At 42.7% G+C, this 21,699-nt stretch overlaps 1 protein-coding gene across 10 annotated transcripts in view; it reads left to right on the forward strand.

Moving 5' to 3' along the window:
- The window catches only part of CFAP46 (cilia and flagella associated protein 46), a 473,118-nt gene that overhangs the window by 95,495 nt on the left and 355,924 nt on the right, over positions 1-21,699 (forward strand). For all 10 annotated transcript variants that reach the window (XR_004539241.1, XR_004539242.1, XR_004539243.1 and 7 more), the window contains 2 exons: positions 8,236-8,426; positions 19,844-20,072. Coding sequence is in view for 7 of the 10 variants with exons in the window: in XM_033942370.1 (XP_033798261.1) it covers positions 8,236-8,426; positions 19,844-20,072 (420 nt within the window). In the remaining 3 variants the exon portion in view is untranslated. The remainder of the gene's footprint in view (positions 1-8,235; positions 8,427-19,843; positions 20,073-21,699) is intronic.

Here is a 21,699-nt window from a genome sequence, read left to right on the forward strand (position 1 = left end):
TCTTTTGAGCGTACTTCTGAAAGGTCTCCCCACTAAATGGGAAGATCCTTCCTAGCTTCTCCTCAGGTTCCTCTACAGGCAGATCCTGTATTGACGTCAGATATTCTCCTAAGCCAGTCCAATCCCTACCTAGTATCGGCTTTTGCCGGCCCCCTCTGCACAAGGAGAGGAGCGTGGGAGCCCTGCTCCGCCCCCCTCCCGACACAGGAGAGCCGACTTTTTTTTCAAAAACATAGCACCGGAGGAACCTGCCTCTTTCGCCGGCCCCCTCTGCACAAGGAGAGGAGCGTGGGAGCCCTGATCCGCCCCCCTCCCGACACAGGAGAGCCGACTTTCTTGAAGCACAGCACCGGAGGAACCTGCCTCTTTCGCCGGCCCCTTCTGCACAAGGAGAGGAGCGTGGGAGCCCTGCTCCGCCCCCCTCCCGACACAGGAGAGCCGACTTTCTTGAAACACAGCACCGGAGGAACCTGCCTCTTTCGCCGGCCCCCTCTGCACAAGGAGAGGAGCGTGGGAGGCCTGCTCCGCCCCCCTCCCGACACAGGAGAGCCAACTTTTTTTCAAAAACACAGCACCGGAGGAACCTGCCTCTTTCGCCGACCCCCTCTGTACAAGGAGAGGAGTGTGGGAGCCCTGCTCCGCCCCCCCTCCCGACACAGGAGAGCCGACTTTTTTTTCAAAAACACAGCACCGGAGGAACCTGTCTCTTTCGTCGGCCCCCTCTGTACAAGGAGAGGAGTGTGGGAGCCCTGCTCCGCCCCCCTCCCGACACAGGAGAGCCGACTTTTTAAAATCACCAACATCTCATCCCACATCTACTTTCAAAAGGTCCGCTCCGACATACCTTTGACTGACCTGACTGGTCCAAATCTCCACTCTCACCCTACTGAAAACTCTTACAGGACAGTATCCAGCTGCTCTGATATCAACCAGTTATCTATCTATCCAGTTTACCTTGTTCTCCAGCTGTTCTGATCCTAACCTCAATCATTTCTTTTAACTGCCACTCATTATTCCTACATGTCATTTATCCTGCTACCAAGTCTGATTTCCCAGATGTTCTGATTCTTATTCCACCTTCTGCTGATCCTCCAATTTATAACCTAACAGCCTACCCAGCTCACTATCCTGACGCTTCTCCAACTTAGTTATCATAGTCCACCCTCCTCCAAGGTCGGGCTCCTCGCCAACTTTCTTCCTCTACTGACTCAAACTACCTAGCTCTTACCCCGACAAAGCTCTCCCCCCCCCCAAAAAAAAAAAAAAATTATAAATAAACTATTTAATCATGAAACCGCCTTCATGGCTCCTTCTCCTCCTGCTCTGCTCTTCTCCCCTCACCTCCCCCTGCTTGAAACCTCCTTCCCCCAACCTCTCCAACCCCTCCATTGATTTTAACATCTGCCCTGGCCTCAGAATCCCCACGTTGCTGCGTACCAGAAACCATCCCTCCAAAAAAACCCCACGTAGAGTGAATCACGCATCCCTAAAACCTGTCCCCCCCCGCAAATCTCCCCAACCTTGCCTCTGACTCGCTCACCCCAGTCCCTACACTCTATTGCAATGCCAGATCCGCTTGCAATAAGATTCAAATCCTGAAGGATCTACTTGAAGACTCTGACCCGGGATTCCTATGCATCACGAAATCTTGGATCACAAAAGATGACATATTCACACAAAATGAACTCTACTCCCATGGCTATCAAGGTCTCTTCTCTCCCAGAACTAACCGAAAAGGAGGAGACCTGGCACTAATTTACAAATCATTCTTCGATGTCCAGCTCATCGAAAAGAGCAGCCACACCTCTCTAGAATACATGCTAGTCTCGGTCAATGACGAACTCCAACCTCACCCACTGGGTATCCTACTTCTCTACCGCCCTTCCACCCCTTGGAACAAATCCTCTGAGTTCGTTCTCAAAACCATATCAAACGCCTTCCTCAAATTTCAAAGACTTTTGATCATTGGGGACATCAATCTCCACTTTGATGACAACACCAACAAGGATACGATCGAACTAAAGAGCTTCCTCACCTCTCTCAGATTTTCCCCCCCTTCACCTTCCCCATCCCATGAAAAGGGACACACCTTAGACCTCATCAGTTTCCTGGACCTTACCACCTACAAAACCTCAGTCAGCGACACCATCTGGGAACAGGTCCCCTGGTCTGACCACTTCCTTGGGACCTTCCGCATCCCCATTTTCATGTCGCACCTTGGCACTCCTCCCCGCTCCTCTAACTCCATCACTTTTCGCAAAAAAATTTCAAGCAACCTGTTCTGGATAAAATTCCTCAAAAATTCTCCTCTGCACCTAAGCTTGCAGACCCTGAATCCAACTGGCATAACTGGACCGCCCTCTCCGAATCCACCTTCCACTCCCTCACCCCCCCCCTCAACCAAATCTATCTCCTATCCTCACAAAGCCCCCTGGTACCTCCCTTATCACAGAGAACTAAAGCAGAAATGCTGAGCCCTGGAGCGCAAATGGAAAAAATCTAACTCCCCCACAGATAGACAAACCTGGAGAGCCAACATTAAGCTCTACAATTCAGCACTAAAAAAAGCAAGGATGAACTTCTACGGCGAGAAAATCTCCAGATCTAATAACCAGAGTAGTACACTTTTCAAAATCTGGCGCTCTTTAACCTCCAAATCAGACTCCACTTCTCTCCCCTCCTCTCCCTCAGCCGAAGTCCTAGCAAAATTCTTCAATGAAAAGGTTACTTCCCTACGTTGCTCCTTCCCACCCGCAGTCTCCTACAACTCCCTGGTGCTCACTGACCCCAACCCTACTCTAATGGCCTCTAGCGCTATCCCAGCTGACAGACTCTGGGCTACCTTTGAGCACGTATCCGAATCCCTCATCCTTAAAATCTGTCTCAAACTGAAATCATGCAATTGTTCTTTAGACCCATTTCCCTCCTACCTCTACGAGGAAATACCCTCTCAGGCCATCTCTTCCATCACCAAACTCTTAAACTCCGCCCTACATTCGGGCCTATTTTCCCCAGAAATGGGCCATATCGTCTTATCCCCTCTATTGAAAAAAACCCGACCTCGACCCCTCTTTACCATCCAGCTATTGCCCAATAGCAAATATCCCTCTCCAAACTAAGATGCTTGAGTCCATCATATCGACCCAACTTTCATCCTATCTTGAGAAATTCTCCTACCTTACCAACATGGCTTTCGCCCCAATTTCAGTACTGAATCCCTATTGACCTCCCTAATCTCCAAGATTCAACAACTTCAATCCCAAAACAAGTTCGCCGTCCTCCTGCAATTCGATCTTTCTGCCGCTTTCGACGTTGTTCACCATGATATTCTAATTTACCAACTCTCCGAGATTGGCATCACCTCTACAGTCCTTGAATGGTTCTCAAAATTCCTCCATTCCCGATCCTACATTGTCAACATGAATGGCACCTCATCCTCTCCCTGGATACCAACCTGCGGAGTCCCGCAAGGTTCTCCTCTATCTCCTATCCTCTTCAACATTTATATGTCTTCTCTAAAACTCCTCCATCTATCCCCAATGAAACAATTTACACCTATGCTGATGACATCCTTGTCCTTCTTGAGACTGACTCAAACCTCACTAATCTCTCAGAGAACATTTCCTCTTGTATCTCGAACCTCCAATCTTGGGCCCACACCGTCCAAATGAAATTGAATGAATCCAAGACAAAACTTCTTTGGCTCGGCCCAAACTTAGCTCAGCTACCCACCTCAATCCCACTGTCCTCTGGCTCCACTCTGCAGCTCGAATTCTCCAGCAAGGTCCTGGGTGTCATTATCGATTCTACATTGTCCTTCAATGACCACCTCAACTCCCTGGTAAAAAAATGTTATTTCAGCCTTCACATGCTGAGGAAAGTAAGATCTTGTTTCCACCAAAATCATTTTGCCGTTCTTGTCCAATCCATCATCCTCTCCAGACTGGACTATTGCAATTCTATCTTCACAAGCCTAACAAAGAAAAACCTTCACAGACTCCAACGGATTCAAAATGCCGCGGCCAAGCTTATCTTTGCAAAAAGTAAATTTGATCATGTCTCACCGCTCCTTCTCAAGCTTCACTGGCTTCCGATAATTCCCAGAGTCCATTTCAAATGCATCTGCCTAACTTTCAAGATCGTCCACGGCATCCTTCCTCCATTAATTCCGCTTTCTTGGAACTCCTCAAATACTAATACCACCAGACCCACCCAAAAATTGAAGCTATCCTTCCCCTCACTAAAAGGCATTTCCCTCCCAGGAATACTGGGAACCTCCCTCCACTTCAGACTCACCGAGCTCTGGAACAACCTTACCTCCCCCATTCGGAACCTGAGTGCTCTCCAACCCTTCCGCAAACATCTGAAAACCTGGTTATTCTCAAAAATCGAACTCTTCCCTCCTCATTTGACATCCTAGCCCTCTAACTTCCTTCTTTCCTCTGATCCTCATCTAGCCCTTACCTTGTAGTTCCTTTCTCATTACAACTCCTATAAACCGTGCCGAGTTCCACAACCAAGGAGATGGCGCGGTATATAAACCTAAGGTTTAGTTTAGTTTATCAAAGGGGTTTCTAGGACAATAGCTAACAGAACCTGATACACTTTGTCCCTATGCAGGATAGTGGAGGGCCTAAGGGGTTACCAGACATTATCCCCATGTACACACCTAATGGCTACCATGGTACTATCCTCCTTCCTTTCCTCCCAGGGAAACACTCTTTCCCAAAATCAGATAGCCATTATCGATTGCTCCGCCCCAGTATCTATCAGGTTAGGGGGTCACATGACCTCCTATTGAGACTAGGGTTGTGTATCTCCTGTAGTTACATTATCAGAGCCCTGAGATATACAAAATCTTTTTTTTCCTGGCAGTATTGTTGTATACACTGGGGCCCCACCTCCTGCAATAACCATCTAGTGCTCGGGATCATGGTCACCGTATGTGTAGGATTCCTAGAATCAAGGTCCTTGTCACCCTTGAATTGTCCTTTCATTGATTCTACTTTGAAAGGAGTATTAGGTTTTTCACCTCCCTCAGAATCCTAGGTGTCTAGGTATGCTTCTGCTACCTGTAAAACCTGGGATAGGTTTTGACAGTCTTGCCTTCTGATCCATCCTTTCAAGCTTTTAGGAACCGCCTCTAGCAGATGTTTCCTCACAATCTCAGTAAAAAGCGCCCTTGAATCAGTAAGGCAAGGTTGTAACCATCTTTCGGCTAACTTAGTCAGCCTTTGTAACAGAGCATTGGGCCTCTCCTTTTCCAACATTTGTGTGGCCCTGAACTTCTGCCTGCAGTGTTCACATGTAAATCCTAAGTAATTAGAATGTGGGCCTTCACTAGGGTGAAGTTACCATCTTGCTCGGGACTAAGGATTTGGAAAGCAGCCAAGGTCTCTCTGGCCAAGCAAGGCAATAAACATACAGTCCACTGTTTGAGTGGCCATCCTGCAGCAGTAGTTATTCTCTTGAATGAGTTCAGAAAGAATATGTCCTCGTCCCTGTGGATAACTGTAGGAAACCATCCCGTATTATTCTTTAGTGTCTTTCTCAACCTCAGTCCTTCTACACCAGCATTCTTCAATGCAAGGCTTGATGGTCAGTGGTTTAAAGAATGACACTTGGATGGTTCCTGCAGTTAACTGCGGCGATGGGGACAAATTCTGTCCCCATGTCATTCTCTATGATTCCTAGTCATTTAAATCACTTGTGCAGGGCTATGCAGGGATATTCACTGGCACTTAACTGGATAGTGGCACTGGATATTCCCTCTCACAACCTATACTGAAATCAGCTAGTTTGAGGGCAATTTATGGGCAGAGTCAGGGCCCGGGCAGAGTGGAAACTTAGCCAATTGCAGGGAATGTCCTGACTGAGAGGATTAGATAACTTTTTATGTAGCATCAGGGAGGGAGAAGTTGCAAATTGAAGAGGTATTTTCCTAGTCTAAGTAGCCCTGTATCTTTTAGCCAATTATCATGGTAAGTGTGCACTTTGATTACTGCAGGTTTTTCCTGTCCTCATGCACTTCTGGCAGTTCTTAGTGGGAGGGGGAAGCATTGTGCCAATATGTTTTTATGTATTGGTGCCCCAAGCATAACAACAGCCATGTCTGGCATTAATGCTGACTAGTTTGGCACCTAACTTCAGCTGAACATCAGCTTCTTAACTTAGGTAACTACATTTAGGAATGCAGCTTCTTTCGATTATCATCCTCTAAGAATTTACAGCATTGTACTATTGGTAGAACCAATAGACAGTCCTTACTTGTCACTCATATCTAAAAACTGTCTGTAAAGGAAATGATAATAGAATGATCGATGGTGCGAAATTATAATTTTTTTTTTTAAAAATCTTTATTTATTTTTACAACTTACAAGTGTATCAGTAAAAAACATTTGAACTTAAAAACATCACTTAATTTACTATTACAGTCATCTTAAATTAATGAAATTTATCCTCCTCCCCTCCCAACCCTACCATTTCATATGCATTCACTTATATTATATTATATATTTTTTCTTATTAATTCAAATATTTAATAAAGAGTCCGAAACCTCCCCTCCCTATCCCCTTATTTTCAATTGTATTATTAAGGGGAAAATGTTATCTACTCATTACAATAATCTGCTAATGGCCCCCCCAAAATCCTGAAATTTACTAAAATGTCCTTTCTGTGTGGTTAATGTTCTTTTGATTTTATATATATGACACAAAGAATTCCACCAGAAATTGTAGTTCAATCTACTCCAATTCTTCCAATTAAATGTAATTTGTTGAATGGTGACTCCAATCATAATTAGCAAGAGCTTGTTATTTTTTGAGGATATTTGACTCTTTGCCCTCATCGACATGCCAAATAAAATAGTATCATATGATAAGGCCTAAAGCGTTCTGAAAAGTTATTATTAATATACAATCTAGCAGCAGGGGAGCTATACAAGGTTTGAATCATTTGTATAAATCCTGAACCTATACCAAACCAATCCATGGCCTGATACATAAAGGTCTATTCAAAGGCCTTCTCTGCATCCAAGGATACGGAGAAAGCCGGATCTTTCATGGCTTTTGTTAGGTATAACATATGAAAAGCCAACCTGGTGTTATTAGAAGAATGTTTTTGAGCAATAAATCCTGTTTGGTGCATACCGATAATATAAGGGAGAGCCTTAGCCAAATATAAAGCTAATGTCTTAGCTAAAAGTTTACCATCTACATTAATTAAAGAAATAGGCCTATAATTTGGCTTTGGCAAAACTATAGTTAAAGATTCAGCCATAGTGCCTGCAATACAACCTTTATTCAGTTGAGCCTGATATAAATTTAATAGATATGGTAGTAGGGTATTTTGAAATGATTTATAGAACTCTACCGTGAAACCATCACCATCTGGAGTGGATCCAACTCTAAGGGACTTCATCATTGTTTGTAATTCTTTTAGTGATATAGGCTCTTCTAAACTTCCTTTTATATGTTCAGGAATTTTTAGGTCCCTCTAATAATTTAAAAAACTCCAAACCATCTTTTTCTTTGTCTAAATAAGGCTCAGAAGAATAAAGAGCTTTATAAAATTTGAAAAATTGTTTTAAAATAGGTTCAACTTGAGCATAAGTATCACCATTCTCATCCTTAATGGCAATTATTTTTGTCTTCCTTTTTTTTGCTTTAAGATAATTTGCCAATAATCTTCCCGCCTTATTTGAGTTTCCAATATACAAAGCTTTTTGAGAAAATAAATCCTTCCTTACCAATTTAGAAGAAATATTTACATTTAACTTTTAAAAGAGCCTGTAATGTAGAATATTCCCATTTATCAATCACTTTTGATTCCAAAAGCTAACGTCTTGTCCAGATCTGAAAATTGTCATTTGACCTGTTTCTTAAGATATGCCGAGAATGAAATAATTTGACCTCTCATGGTTGCCTTAAAAGCATCCCATAAGGTTTCCATAGAGATTTCTTCTGTGGTATTAAGTTGGAAATAATCATTCATTTATAAATGAAAATCTTCACAAAATTTTGGATCCTCAAGCAATGTATTATCAAATCTCCATACAGGTCTACTATTATCCTGATCAACAATTTTAAGTTCAACCCACACCCCTCCATGATCAGATAAAATAATTGGATCTATGGAGGCTTGCGTTATCTGTTGTACTAATTGGTGCTAAATTATTGATAAAACCTGTTTTATTTCTATGCACACATAAAAGTATAATGGAATGTTGATTACAGACTCAATTGAAAGCCATCGAAAGACTTGAAATAGCCTTGCAGAATGCGGTACGACTGGAGGATCCTAGTATTGCTCAGATGGTGTGTGTTGCTCTGTGGAATCTTTGCCTTCCTCTGATGCAGCAGAATTTGCGCAAACAAATAAAAAAACCCTTGCAGTTTGTTGCAGAAATTTTAGAAAAAATTGACAGGTAAGCAATAGAAGTAAAACCTGGATGTCTTAATCCCTCCTCCTTTTTCTGGAGCCATATGGGAATCCTAGTTTTGGGGTTTTTTTTAAATTCTTTATTTAAACACTGCAGTTACAACTCAAAGAACAGACATCTAGACAGGGCACAGTCCATCAGCAGAACTCATGAACAATAATCATCCTAGTACCATCAATAACAGTGTTAACCAATTTTCTGAAACCCCCAATAAAACACCTCTCCCCCCTCTCCCCAACCTCTACCCAAGAACCAAAAAGAACCTCCCCCAGTCCCCTCTCCCCCCCCTCCCGAGAAACAGTTGATGGAACCCCCCCCCCTCCTTTATGATAACCAAGATCAGCTGGTTCGGCTGGCATTCACTGCAGCCAGGTTGGTGCTGGTTTTCTTTTGGAAATGTCATTGCCATTGATGAGGGAAAACGGGGGCGGGTTTGTGAGAAATATAGACTGTCTGCTCTGCTGACCCGTCGATGGCAGCAATTTGAGGATCTATGGGGTAGATTCCTGGAGGTGTAGGGTACTGACCCATGTTGAATTTGGGGGGACATCCTGGTCTGTTGGGGCTCTGGCCTGTGCAATGCTTTCCTTTATTCTGATATAGTATTAGGTTTTTAGTAATCCTAGTTTAGAGTGACTTTCACCAGCTACTTGCCTGACCTGAGATGAGCACTGACATGGATGACTGGAGATTTCTGTTGAAAAAGATTTATTTTAATTGGTAATGCAATATATATGTCTACTCGTATATCTTTGATTGCTGTCTTCTTTCATATTTGAAATTGCATTCCTTTCTGTTTTGTGTTATATTTAGAAATATAAACCACCTAGAACTGCTTGCCAGTACTGATGGTATAACAAGTTCAATAAACATAAACAGTTCTATGCAGAGCCTTGGTGCATTGCCTCCTTCTGGGGATTGTCACAGCAGTGACCCAATTTTTGAATTAGGAGGGGATATGAAATAACAAATAATTACAAATGAATACTCATGGCATCCAGTCCAAGGTCCAGTACAACAGAATTGAAATTCCTGAGGAAACTGCCTCAAAAATTAAATATTACAGAAGTAAAAAATTTTCATAGTTAGAACAAAAGTTCTAGGTTTCCTAGACCCCTGAAAATGTCAGTTGCAGAATGGGACTTGTATACCACTTTATCTGTGTGGCTTACACAATCAAAGTGGTTTACATATTTTAGACAGGTGCTTATTTTGTACCTGTGAGAAAGTGTTAATGACTTGCTAGAGTCACAAGCAGCTTCAGGGTGCTGAGGCCGCTGCTCTAACCACTAGACCACTCTTCCACTGTACTCAGTTGTAATTGTCACATGTATATGTCTTTTGAAATTACAGTATATACCCTATATATATATTGTAATTTCAAAAGACATATACATGTGACAATTTGGGCTTCATAAATCACAATGTTTTCGTTGGTTGCAATTGAAGCAGGCCATTCAGGCAGGGTTCCCTGAATGGAAAACTCTTAATACTCAGTTCAGTATGGAATTTTTATGTTTTCAGGCGGACTTTCTGGGTCACCAGGCCGCGCACTTGTATAAAACTATTAGTGATTTGGTTAAAAAAAAAAAAAACTAAAAATGGTCTTAGGGATATTTGGAGCATTGAGATTAAGCATCAGATTTCAGTTTTTTTTCATGGGTCCTTTTATAAAAAGCTTAATGGTATCCTTACAAAGTTTCTTTGGCTTGGTAAACATCCTATAATTGCTTTAGTATCTCTTCAAAAACCAATTGAGGAGGGGGGGTAAATTTTCCAAATTTTTATAGGTATCATCAAGCCTATATAATGCGTCAGGGTATGAATTGGATCCTCCCAGAACTTATTGATAATGCACCTGATTGGTTGTATTTGGAATGGCGCCTTTTGTTTCATTTACATTTATTCCTACCTAGAAGATATAAAGATAACAGAATTTTAAATGATACATGGAAAACATTGAGGTACATTAATAATTTCACACCTATTCCAATTAATAAATCAACAAATTAATCTTTGTGGATAAACTCCAAGATTCAAATTGGCGGAAATAAAATTCTATGGAAGGACTGGATTATTGCAGGCATACGAATTCTAAATTATGTTATTTCAGATGGTAAGCTGCTTGATTTTTCACAGCTACAACATAGATTTGGTCTCAATAAATAACAATGTTTTAAATGGTTGCAGCTGAAGCAGGCTATTCAGGTGGGGTTCCCTGAATGGAAAACTCTTGATAATCAATTTAGTCTGGAGTTCCTATGCTTTCAAGCAGATTTCCTAGGACACCAAGCCGCATTGTGGTATAAATTCATATCTGGTTATGTAAATAAAAAACCTAAAAATGGTCTAAGAGACATTTGGAGCATTGAGATTAAGCAGCAAATTTCTGCATCTCAATGGCCACGAATTTGGTCTTGGAGAATGAGATGTACAGTGTCAGCATCTATGAGGCAAACTTGGTTCTTTTTATTGCATAGAGCGTTTTGGACCCCTGTTCGTTTACAAAAGTTGGATAACTCTAAATCTAATAGATGCTGGCACTGTAATCTTGAAGTAGGGACATTGGATCATTTAATCTTTTTTTGTCCCTATATTATGTTATTTTGGAATTCAATTTGGACTCAAGTTAACTGTCTTCTAGAGAACCATGTTGCGTTATCCTATGACACCGTTTTGTTTGGTATATCTATGAGGAAAAAAAGTCAAATTTTGTCATGTAATAATAAACTTTTGTTAATAATGACAGGGGTCACCATTCAGCATATTACCAACAATTGGAAAAACTACTTTAATCTTAACTAAACATTTTGGTGGAATTCAGTATGCCATATTTATAAGATGGAAAGAGCTATTGCTACGCAGAAAGGGACTTATAATAAGTTTATAAAGATCTGGGGACCAATGGAAAAGTATTGTAATGAGTAGACACAGTGGCGTATCAAGGGGGGGCTTGGGGGGCGGTCTGCCCTGAGTGCCAAGCCCTGAGGGGGTGCTCCCGGTCCGGTTCCCCCCCCTGCGCCGGGTGTCGCATCTGGAAACAGCCTGCAGCAAGATCGCAATGCCAGCGATCTTTGCCTGCTTCAGCTGTTTCCTCCGCCACGGTCCCGCCCCTCCTCTGATGTCAGAGGAGGGGCGTGACCGCGGCGGAGGAAACAGCCTGAAGCAAGCAAAGATCGCTGGCATCGCGCGATCCTGCTGCAGGCTGTTTCCCCATGGAAATGAAGCGGGGAGGCCGGGGGAATGAGCAGTGCTTCGTGGTGGTGGTGGTGGGGGCCGAACGGTCCTTCGAGATAGTGGGGGGGCAGCAGGCCTTCAGGGTGGGGCGGGCAGGCGGACCTTGTGGAGGGGGGAGACAGGCCTTCAGGGGGACAGGCCTTCATGGAGAACAGGCAGGCAAGCCTTCGGGGGGGGTGCAGGCCTTCGGGGGGGACAGGCCATCAGGGGGGGTGCAGGCCTTTGGGGGGGCAGGCCTTCAAGGGAGACAGGCCTTCAAGGGAGGGCACAGGCCTTCAGGGGGGGAAAGGCCTTCAAGGGGGGGACAGGCAGGCAGGCCTTCGAGGGGGGACAGGCCTTTGAGGGGGGTGTAGGCCTTCGGGGGGGTGCAGGCCTTCAAGGGGGGTAGGCCTTCAGGGGGGCAGGCCTTCGAGGGGGGGTGTAGGCCTTCGGGAGGGGGACAGGCCTTTAGGGGGGGGCAGACCTTCAAGGGGAACAGGCAGGCAGGCCTTCAAGGGGGGGACAGGCCTTTGAGAGGGGTGTAGGCCTTCGGGGGGATTCAGGCCTTCGAGGGGGTGCAGGCCTTCAAGGGGGGACAGGCCTTCAAGGGGAGGAAGGCCTTCAAGGGGAGGAAGGCCTTCAAGGGGGGGACAGGCCTTCAAGCGGGGGACAGGCAGGCAGGCCTTCAAGGGGGGGACAGGCCTTCGGGGGGGTGTAGGCCTTCGGGGGGGTGCAGGCCTTCAAGGGGGGGACAGGCTTTCAGGGGGGCAGGCCTTCAGGGGGGGTGCAGGCCTTCAAGGGGGGGACAGGCCTTTAGGGGGGCAGGCCTTCAAGAGGGGGACAGGCCTTCAGTGGTGGGATACAGACCTTTAAGGGGGGGGGACAGGCCTTCAGGGGAGGGGGGCCCTGGTGGAGAAGTATACGGAGGGAAGGGGAGGGGGTTCAAAGAGACGTGCATATGCCGGACTTTGGGTGGGAAGAAATAATGGGTCTGAAAATAGAGGAGAGAGAGAGAGATGATGGACATGGGTTTTAGGGAGGGAAGGAACAGAAAGGGAGAGAAGTTGGACACAAGGGATGGTGTGCAGGGGGGGATAGAGATATTGGTTAGGAGGGTAGTTGGGAAAAGAAAGGGAGAAATGGTGGGCCCTGGGGTGGTGGGGAAGGAGGGAGAGCTGCTGGATGAAAGGGTAGTTAAGTAAAGGTGGATCTGTGGAGGGAGACAAAAAAAGGAAAGATGCCAGACATCCGGGGTAGGGAAGGGAAACGGAAGGGGAGGACAGAGATGGCAGATGGATGGTTAGCACAGAGAAAGAAGAAAGAAGGAGACCCTGGCAAGCAAGTTATCAGAAGACAACCAGAGCCTTGGACCAACAAGATTTGAAAAATAACCAGACAACAAAAAGGTAGAAAAACTAATTTTATTTCCTGTTTTGTAATTACAATATGTCAGATTTGAAATGTGTATCCTGCCAGAGCTGGTGTTAGACCGCAAACGTGAGCTAGGATTTAACAGAGAGAGGAAAAGTCCTTTTTGTTTCTTTATTTTATGTACACCACAGCGCCAGTGTGGTTAGGAGAAGCCAAAGGGGGATGAAAAATCTATAAAATAAACCCACCAGGATGTTTGAAAAAAACACCCAATTGGGCAGGAAAATCGAATTGATAAACCAATTCAATAGGCTGAATCGAATCGAAATTTTTTTTCCTGAATCTGGCAGCACTAGTTTGAGCTACTGTCTTAGACTTTAGGACCTGGGATTGGGGAGAGATGGCATCCTCAGTACTTTATAATGCAAGTGAAATGAGGATTTGGTCAGATTTTTGAAGGGTCTGCACTCTGCAGAAGAAAAATATTGTATAGGCCGGAGACATGAGACAGCAAGAAATGGGAACTTTTCTTCCTTCTATTTTTGTGAATGGAAAGGTTGAGGATGTCAGAGAGTTACGTTAAAATATGTGCTTTATAAGAAAATATAATAATGTGTTTTATAAAGTTTATAGCATTGCTGGCCTACCTGGTGAGGTGTTCCTAGTGGTGGTGGTGGCAGCATGTCAATGTGTTGAGAGGAAGAGGTGATCTGGGAAATTCTGCTGAGCAAACTCCGGGCCCATTTCCACCCCCCCCCCAGTTAGTCCACTCCACTCAACTGGTTCACACACTGAGTGGGTCTTTGGGTGTTGTTCCTGGGTAGTTGTTTTGGGATCTCATCCAGTGGTTTGTCAGTATCTCCTTCTGGTCCAAGGAAGGAAACTTTGTTAACCTTAGCACTGACCTACAGAATATGTTTGTAACAGCGCTGCTTGTGTGGCATTAGTCTATGTAGTGATCGAAAGAAAAAACCAGACCTTTGCACATTTTTGCACTATATGGTGGGTGTATGAGGAGATTCACATTTCCTGCACAGCTAAGTCCGTGTGAAGTTACCTTGTGCTGTATTTGACATCTCAGTGAACATCAAGTTACCACCTGAATTGGAGAAATTCAACACACAAGTTCCTCAGAATGCCATACCAGATATACGTGTGGTAGCCGTCCTCATAGGAACATAGTAATGTGTGAATATGTTATTTTATAACGTTTCATAACGCTTATAAAGTGCAAGTGCTTCAATAAGTTATATAATGGTCATTTTTTAAGAGTTACTGCAAAGGCAATACTTAGCCTTATGAAACTGGGTCTGCCTCAATCCCCACCGACGCGTTTCATAATTTCATCAGGGTCGGGGATAGGGAGAGCAGAGCAGTTCAAAATCTTAGCAAGATGCTAAATCCTTGTTAAAGAACCCGGCATCTTTAACAAGGATTTAGCATCTTGCTAAGATTTTGAACTGCTCTGCTCTCCCTATCCCCGACCCTGATGAAATTATGAAACGCGTCGGTGGGGATTGAGGCAGACCTAGTTTCACAAAGCTAAGTATTGCCTTTGCAGTAACTCTTAAAAAATGACCATTATATAACTTATTGAAGCACTTGCACTTTATAAGCGTTATGAAACACTATAAAATAACATATTCACACATTACTATGTTCCTATGAGGACGGCTACCACACGTATATCTGGTGTGGCATTCTGAGGAACTTGTGTGTTGAATTTCTCCAATTCAGGTGGTAACTTGATGTTCACTGCGATTTCAGGATTGTCTTTTGTGTGCACATTTAGACTTTGAGTATTTGACATCTAGCAAAGTCTCTGTTTGGAAGGAAAGATCTCAGCTTAAAAATGAAGTGGCCAGAAGTTATGGTAAAAGCAGATAGCGTAGCTGGTTTTAAGAAAGGTTTGGACAAATTCCTGGAGGAAAAGTCCATAGTCTGTTATTAAGACATGGGGGAAACATCTGCTTGCCCTGGATCGGTAGCATGGAATGTTGCTACTCTTTGGGTTTTGACCAGATACTAGTGACCTGGATTGGCTTCCATGAGAATGGGTTACTGGGCATGATGGACCATTGGTCTGACCCAGTTAGGCTATTCTTATGTTATGTTCTCATCTGTAGGGGCCTTTGTTTTCACTTCTTATTTTAATGTATTTTTTTTTCTGAGAACTTATCAGTGTTTTTTATAATGGGAACAAAAATGGAAGAGAATTAATGTGTGTGGAATTGGGGGGGGGGGGGGGTAAACTAATTTCTTCAGCTAAATAATTCAATCCACCTCAACCAGACATAGGAGAACTCACGCACCATTCACACACTCTCCAACCAAAAACGTCAAAAGAAAAAAAACAGTTCGACAACCTCCTAGCCATTCGAGCTGCAACACTCGACCCCCAACTCTACAACCTATTGACCTCGACCACAAACTACAAAACCTTCAAAAAGAAATAAAAACCCTTCTATTCAAAAAACACATAAAACCGAACTAACACAATCAGAACTGTCCCAAGCATCACCTGCAACTACTCCATATGTACTTCTGATGTCATGACAATTCAGACATAATTTATGTTATGTTATGGTATGTTTGGAATAATGGTTACATATATGAGGTTCAATAAAAGAAAAATTTCACTGCCTGTTTCTATTATGACCATTTATTCAGTTTTATGGTTATTACAAAAAATATTTTTTTACATGGGGAGGGTGTCAAAAAATTATGGGCCCCGGGTGCCACATATCCTAGGTACGCCACTGAGTAGACATCATTTTTTTAAGGGAGATTATATTTACACATTGGGGGGTGGGGGGGGCGATATAATTTTTATTTGAAAGTTTGTTTTATTTACTTTAAGAAGGGTGGGAGGGAGGGGATTTCTATTTTTGTTTATGAGGATTTGATTAAGAATTTTAAGTGCTGTATTGAAATTATAATGGATATATTTATGTACACTTATTGTCTGTTTTAAAATGACTCAAGAAATTTAGTTACTTTAAGAAGGATGAGGGGTGGGGATGTATATTTTTGTTCTAGATGATATGATTAAGAATTTCAAGTGTTATATTGAAAGTTTAATGGATATTTTATTGTACATTTGTTTAAGATTTAAAATGAATAAAGAATTTAAAACTAAAAAGCATCAAATTTCAGCATCTCAATGGCCACAAATTTGGTCTTGGAGAATGAGATGTACAATGTCAGCGTCTATGAGACAAACTTGTTTTTTTTTTTTTTTGTTACATAGAGCTTTTTGGACCCCAGTTAGATTACAAAAATTAAATAATTCCTTGTCTAATAGATGCTGGCATTGTAATCTGGATGTAGGGACTTTGGATTATCTTTTGTACTAGCTGATCACCCAGCATTGCCCGGATATAAATTCCCTTCAGGAACATTCACTTGAGGATTAACATCACACAAATTTTCAGTTTCGGCTTAACCACACCACACCACAGCGGCACTTCCTTATATACTGTTGACTGTGACATCATTCTGACTGTGTGACATCATTCCCCAAGCTTCACACCATTGGTCAAAGCAATATCTGTCTTTTTCGATGAGTCTTTACATGTCATCCCCTTCCCACCCCCACAGTATTTTTTTCCCAGATAGCAATTGATATGTATACCAAGTTTGGTTGAAATCTGTCCATGCGTTTCGGAGTTATGCTGGAACATACATACATACATCCGATTTTATATATATATATAGCTGATGCCCCAGCGTTGCACGGGTATTTAATTATAGCAATAAAACAGTAAATGGATTCAAATAAAGATACTTTATAGTGGTGAATGAAATTATTTTTTTACAGCTTAATAAAAAGTACAACATTCAAATTATAATGTGAAATATTTGACAAAATGAATACAATACAACTAACGCAAAACGTGATTATAAACAACATATTTAGTTTCACCTCCAGGAGCAAGAACATATAAATTGTTGGGTGAACCCACTCTTGAGCAAGCAACATAGAGTTGTAATGTAATGTAATTCATTTCTTATATACCGCTACATCCGTTAGGTTCTAAGCGGTTTACAGAAAATATACATTAAGATTAGAAATAAGAAAGGTACTTGGAAAATTCCCTTACTGTCCCGAAGGCTCACAATCTAACTAAAGTACCTGGAGGGTAATAGAGAAGTGAAAAGTAGAGTTAGAGGAAAAATAAAAATAAAATAAACATTTTAAAAAGACAGCATTGATCTAAATACTTTGGAAGGTAGAGGAGAGGAGAGAAAGGAATAGAAGCAGAATGGGTCAGCGTCAGTGATGAAGTGGAGCAAGTAAGTTTAGGAGGAGCGATTGACGTATCCAGAAAGGGCTTCTTCAGGGAAGAGACTTGGCCGAGAGACCCCCAGAACATATCACCCCAGGTAGTGAGGGATCTGCATACCAAGTTTCGTTCAAATCGGTCAAGCCGTTTTTGAATTACTGTGAGAATGGCAGCTTTTTACTTTTTTTCCATTGACATGAATGGGTGAAATCTGATGTTCTGTTTGTAGCTCCGCCCACGTGTTCAGGTGGGCCGTGAGACCCCCAGAACATATCACCCCAGGTAGTTGGAATTACTGTGAGAATGGCAGCTTTTTACATTTTTTCCATTGACATGAATGGGTGAACTCTGATGTTATGTTTGTAGCTCCACCCACATGTGCAGGTGGACCGCGAGACCCCCAGAACATATCACCCCAGGTAGTGAGGGATCTGCATACCAAGGTTCGTTCAAATCGGTCAAGCCGTTTTTGAATTACTGTGAGAATGGCAGTTTTTTACATTTTTTCCATTGACATGAATGGGTGAAATCTGATGTTCTGTTTGTAGCTCCGCCCACATGTACAGGTGGGCCGCGAGACCCCCAGAACATATCACCCCAGGTAGTGAGGGATCTGCATATAAAAGGTAGGTTCAAATCGGTCAAGCCGTTTGTGAATTACTGTGAGAATGGCAGCTTTTTACATTTTTTCCATTGACATGAATGGGTGAAATCTGATGTTCAGGTTGAAGCTCCGCCCATGTATGCAGGTGGGCCGCGAGACCCCCAGAACATATCACCCCAGGTAATGAGGGATCTGCATACCAAGTTTCGTTCACATCGGTCAAGCCGTTTGTGAATTACTGTGAGAATGGCAGCTTTTTACATTTTTTTTATTGACATGAATGGGTGAAATCTGATTTTCTGTTTGTAGCTCCGCCCATGTGAGCAGGTGGGCCGCGAGACCCCCAGAACATATCATCCCAGGTAGTGAGGGATCTGCATACCAAGTTTAGTTCAAATCGGTCAAGCTGTTTTTGAATTACTGTGAGAATGGCAGCTTTTTACATTTTTTCCATTGACATGAATGGGTGAAATCTGATTTTATGTTTGTAGCTCCACCCACGTGTGCAGGTGGGCCGCGAGACCCCCAGAACATATCATCCCAGGTAGTGAGGGATCTGCATACCAAGTTTCGTTCAAATCGGTCAAGCCGTTTTTGCGTGATCGCGGCACATACACACATACATACCTCCGATTTTATATATATATAGATTACTGTCCCCATATCTTAGCCTTTTGGAATTCAATCTGGGATCAAATAAATTGTTTATTGGAAAGCCATGTAGCATTATCTTATGATACTGTGATATATGGTAAAAGGGCTGGAACACTGCCCATACGCCGAGAGGTTGGATAGGCTGGGGTTCTTCTCTTTGGAAAAAAGGAGGCTCAGGGGAGATATGATAGAGACCTTCAAGATCATGAGGGGCATAGAGAGGGTGGATAGGGACAGATTCTTCAGACTGAAGGGGACAACAAGTATGAGGGGGCATTCGGAGAAACTGAAGGGAGATAGGTTCAAAACAAATGCAAGGAAGTTTTTTTTCACCCAAAGGGTCGTGGACACTTGGAATGCGCTACCGGAGGAAGTGATCAGGCAGAGTACGGTACAGGGATTCAAACAGGGATTGGACAGATTCCTGAGGGATAAAGGGATTGTGGGATACTGAGGGAGGAGCTGGGATGTAACACAAGTATAGAAAGCTAACCAGGTAATAAGTATAGAAACCCAACCAGGTCGTGCATGTGCAAGACCGGAGGGTTAGGACTTCGATGGGAAGATAGGACTTCAATGAGAAACCAAGGTGACAAGGGAGCCCCTTCTGTTGATTCAGACAGGTCGTGACCTGTTTGGGCCGCCGCGGGAGCGGACTGCCGGGCAGGATGGACCTATGGTCTGACCCGGCGGAGGCACTGCTTATGTTCTTATATTCTATGAGAAAAAAGAGTCAGATATCATCGTGTAATAATAAACTTTTATTGATCATGACTGGAGTTGCCATCCAACATATTACTAATAACTGGAAAGACCATAGTAGGCTTAATTTTAATTTCTGGTGGAATTCGTTATGTCACATATATAGACTGGAAAGATCATTGACGGTACAGAATGGAAAGTATAAAAATTTTATTAAAATATGGGAGCCATTAACATCTTTTTGTCATAATTAAATGCCATTTTTCTATTAATCATACACCACTTAATGTTGGGTGGGGGGAGGATTTCAAGTGTAGGATTTATGATCTTATAATGAATAATGGGCTTTGAGGGAGGGTGAGGGAGGGTTACATTTATATTTATAGTATATAATGATAAGATGTTCAAGTGGTCTAATTAATAGTGTTTATTATGAATTTTTGTACACTTGATGAAAGTTTAAAAATGAATAAAGAATTAAAAAAAAAAAAAGAAATTACAGTATATAACCTATTCATATTACTTCCATGCAGTTAACATTTTATTTTTTACATTTATTTATTTAATAGTGTGTTATATATGTTACGTTGCCAAGTTCATATTGAAGTTGCTCAGATGGAAGAAGATGAAGGGAGACTAGAAGTTGCCATGAAGCACTTCAAAAAGGCATTGTCTCTGGATCACAATAAGCAATACCAGAACCTTCTCCAAATGGCTTTTCATCGTCTTCAGTTACAAATTCATTTATACAAGAAACCTGACAGTCCAGATGACAAAGCAGCTTTGATAATTGAACAGGTATTGCATTCTTAAGGTTCATGGTAACAAAGTAAATAGTTTAATATTTTTTCAAGAACAAGCAGACATAATATGTGAGTGACTTCATCCACGAAACTTGGTATAGACACTACCAAGTGCACTGTCATTTTAAATATTTAGATAGTGCCCATACCACGCACATGCCAGTGCTTTTCTACCCAACATCAACTCGTAGGACTATTAGTTCTTAGTTTTCCATGGAGCCGAGATGCTGTGTCTTCAGTTTCTCCTCAATGTGTCAAACTTAGAAGTTGTTTTTGTGCCTTTTTTCACATTTTATTCATAATTATTCATCTTTTTTTTTTTTGAGGGGGTGGTGGTCTCCATTTTCCTTGAGTTTTGTCCAGTTCAGTCAATTTTTCAAATTTTGGCCTTCAGTCCATTTCGAGGCCCTTATAGAGTGTTGACCTTTTTCGGTATACACTCAACCTCCCTAGGCCACTGAGTCTTTTAACTTAGTGTCAGCTGTTTTTCCCTATATGCCAAAGAGGGTGCTGAGCGACTTCAAGAAATGTACTGTATAGAATGTAATTCCAGAAGCGACATTTGGTTTAGACAAGCAGTTCTTCAGAATCTATTCTCTACTTAAAGCTAACTTTTCCTCCAACCCTTAGAAGTTTCACCAGGTTTCTATATGTTCAATGCTTAACCTCTTTCAGAGACTTGATCCTAGCAGCTTGGAGTCCCACATGTGAGAATATTATGCCTCCTTTTCCTTAGAGATACTTACCTGTAGCAGACAAATATTCTCACAACTCATCCACCTCCCTTAGTTGGCTTCTTAGTTTTGTTATTGAACTGATAGTCCCATGAGCTGACATCGAGTGGGAAGGCACCGGAACACGCGCGGTATGGGCATTGCCTATATATTTAAAGTGTCAGTGGCTTGGCGGTGTCCATACGAGGTTCCATGAATGATGTCACTCACATATGAGAATATATAGTATGAGGGGCCGCTGAAAATTCAGCCCAGCCAAGAAGAGAATGATGTGGAGCCATGAAACTTACAAGTTATTCCACACTTTTCTTGACACTATGTTTCAATGAGAAAAGTGTCAAGAAAAATGTGGACTAGCTGATAAGTTTTAGGGCTCTGCATCATTCTCTTTGTGGTTGGGCAGATAACTTTTCAGTGGCCTCTTGTGTGTCTGCTGTCATCAGAGAACACCTGCTACAGGTAAGTATATTTGCTATTTCCAAGATGACAGGGTCTGTGTCTCCATTCATTCTCATTTTATATTAGTAATGTTCCACAAGACTTATTGCTAAAAGTACCTGCAAAAAAGTCTATCACATGTATGCATTTTTTTCCTCCTGCCATAGAGCATATTGTTTTGGCCAATCAGGGACTTCCTTAGGCTCCTCCCTTCATCACATGATGCATCAGGGAGGGGCTTTAGGCCCGCATTGTGCAGGAGCAGGCCGGAGGAGCAGGAGGGTTTGACTGGGCACCCCTCCTGCTCCCAACTTAAAGGTAAAGGGGGGAAAAGGGTGCTGATGGTGGGGGGGAGCCTGATGGCAGGAGGGAATGGGACATCCCTCCTGCCATAAGATTGGTGGCGGCAGGGGATGTCTGGTGGCAGGAGGGAGTGGGCATCCCTCCTGC

This window comes from Geotrypetes seraphini, chromosome 4 (genome assembly GCF_902459505.1).
Source record: "Geotrypetes seraphini chromosome 4, aGeoSer1.1, whole genome shotgun sequence".
NCBI classification, from domain to species: domain Eukaryota; kingdom Metazoa; phylum Chordata; class Amphibia; order Gymnophiona; family Dermophiidae; genus Geotrypetes; species Geotrypetes seraphini.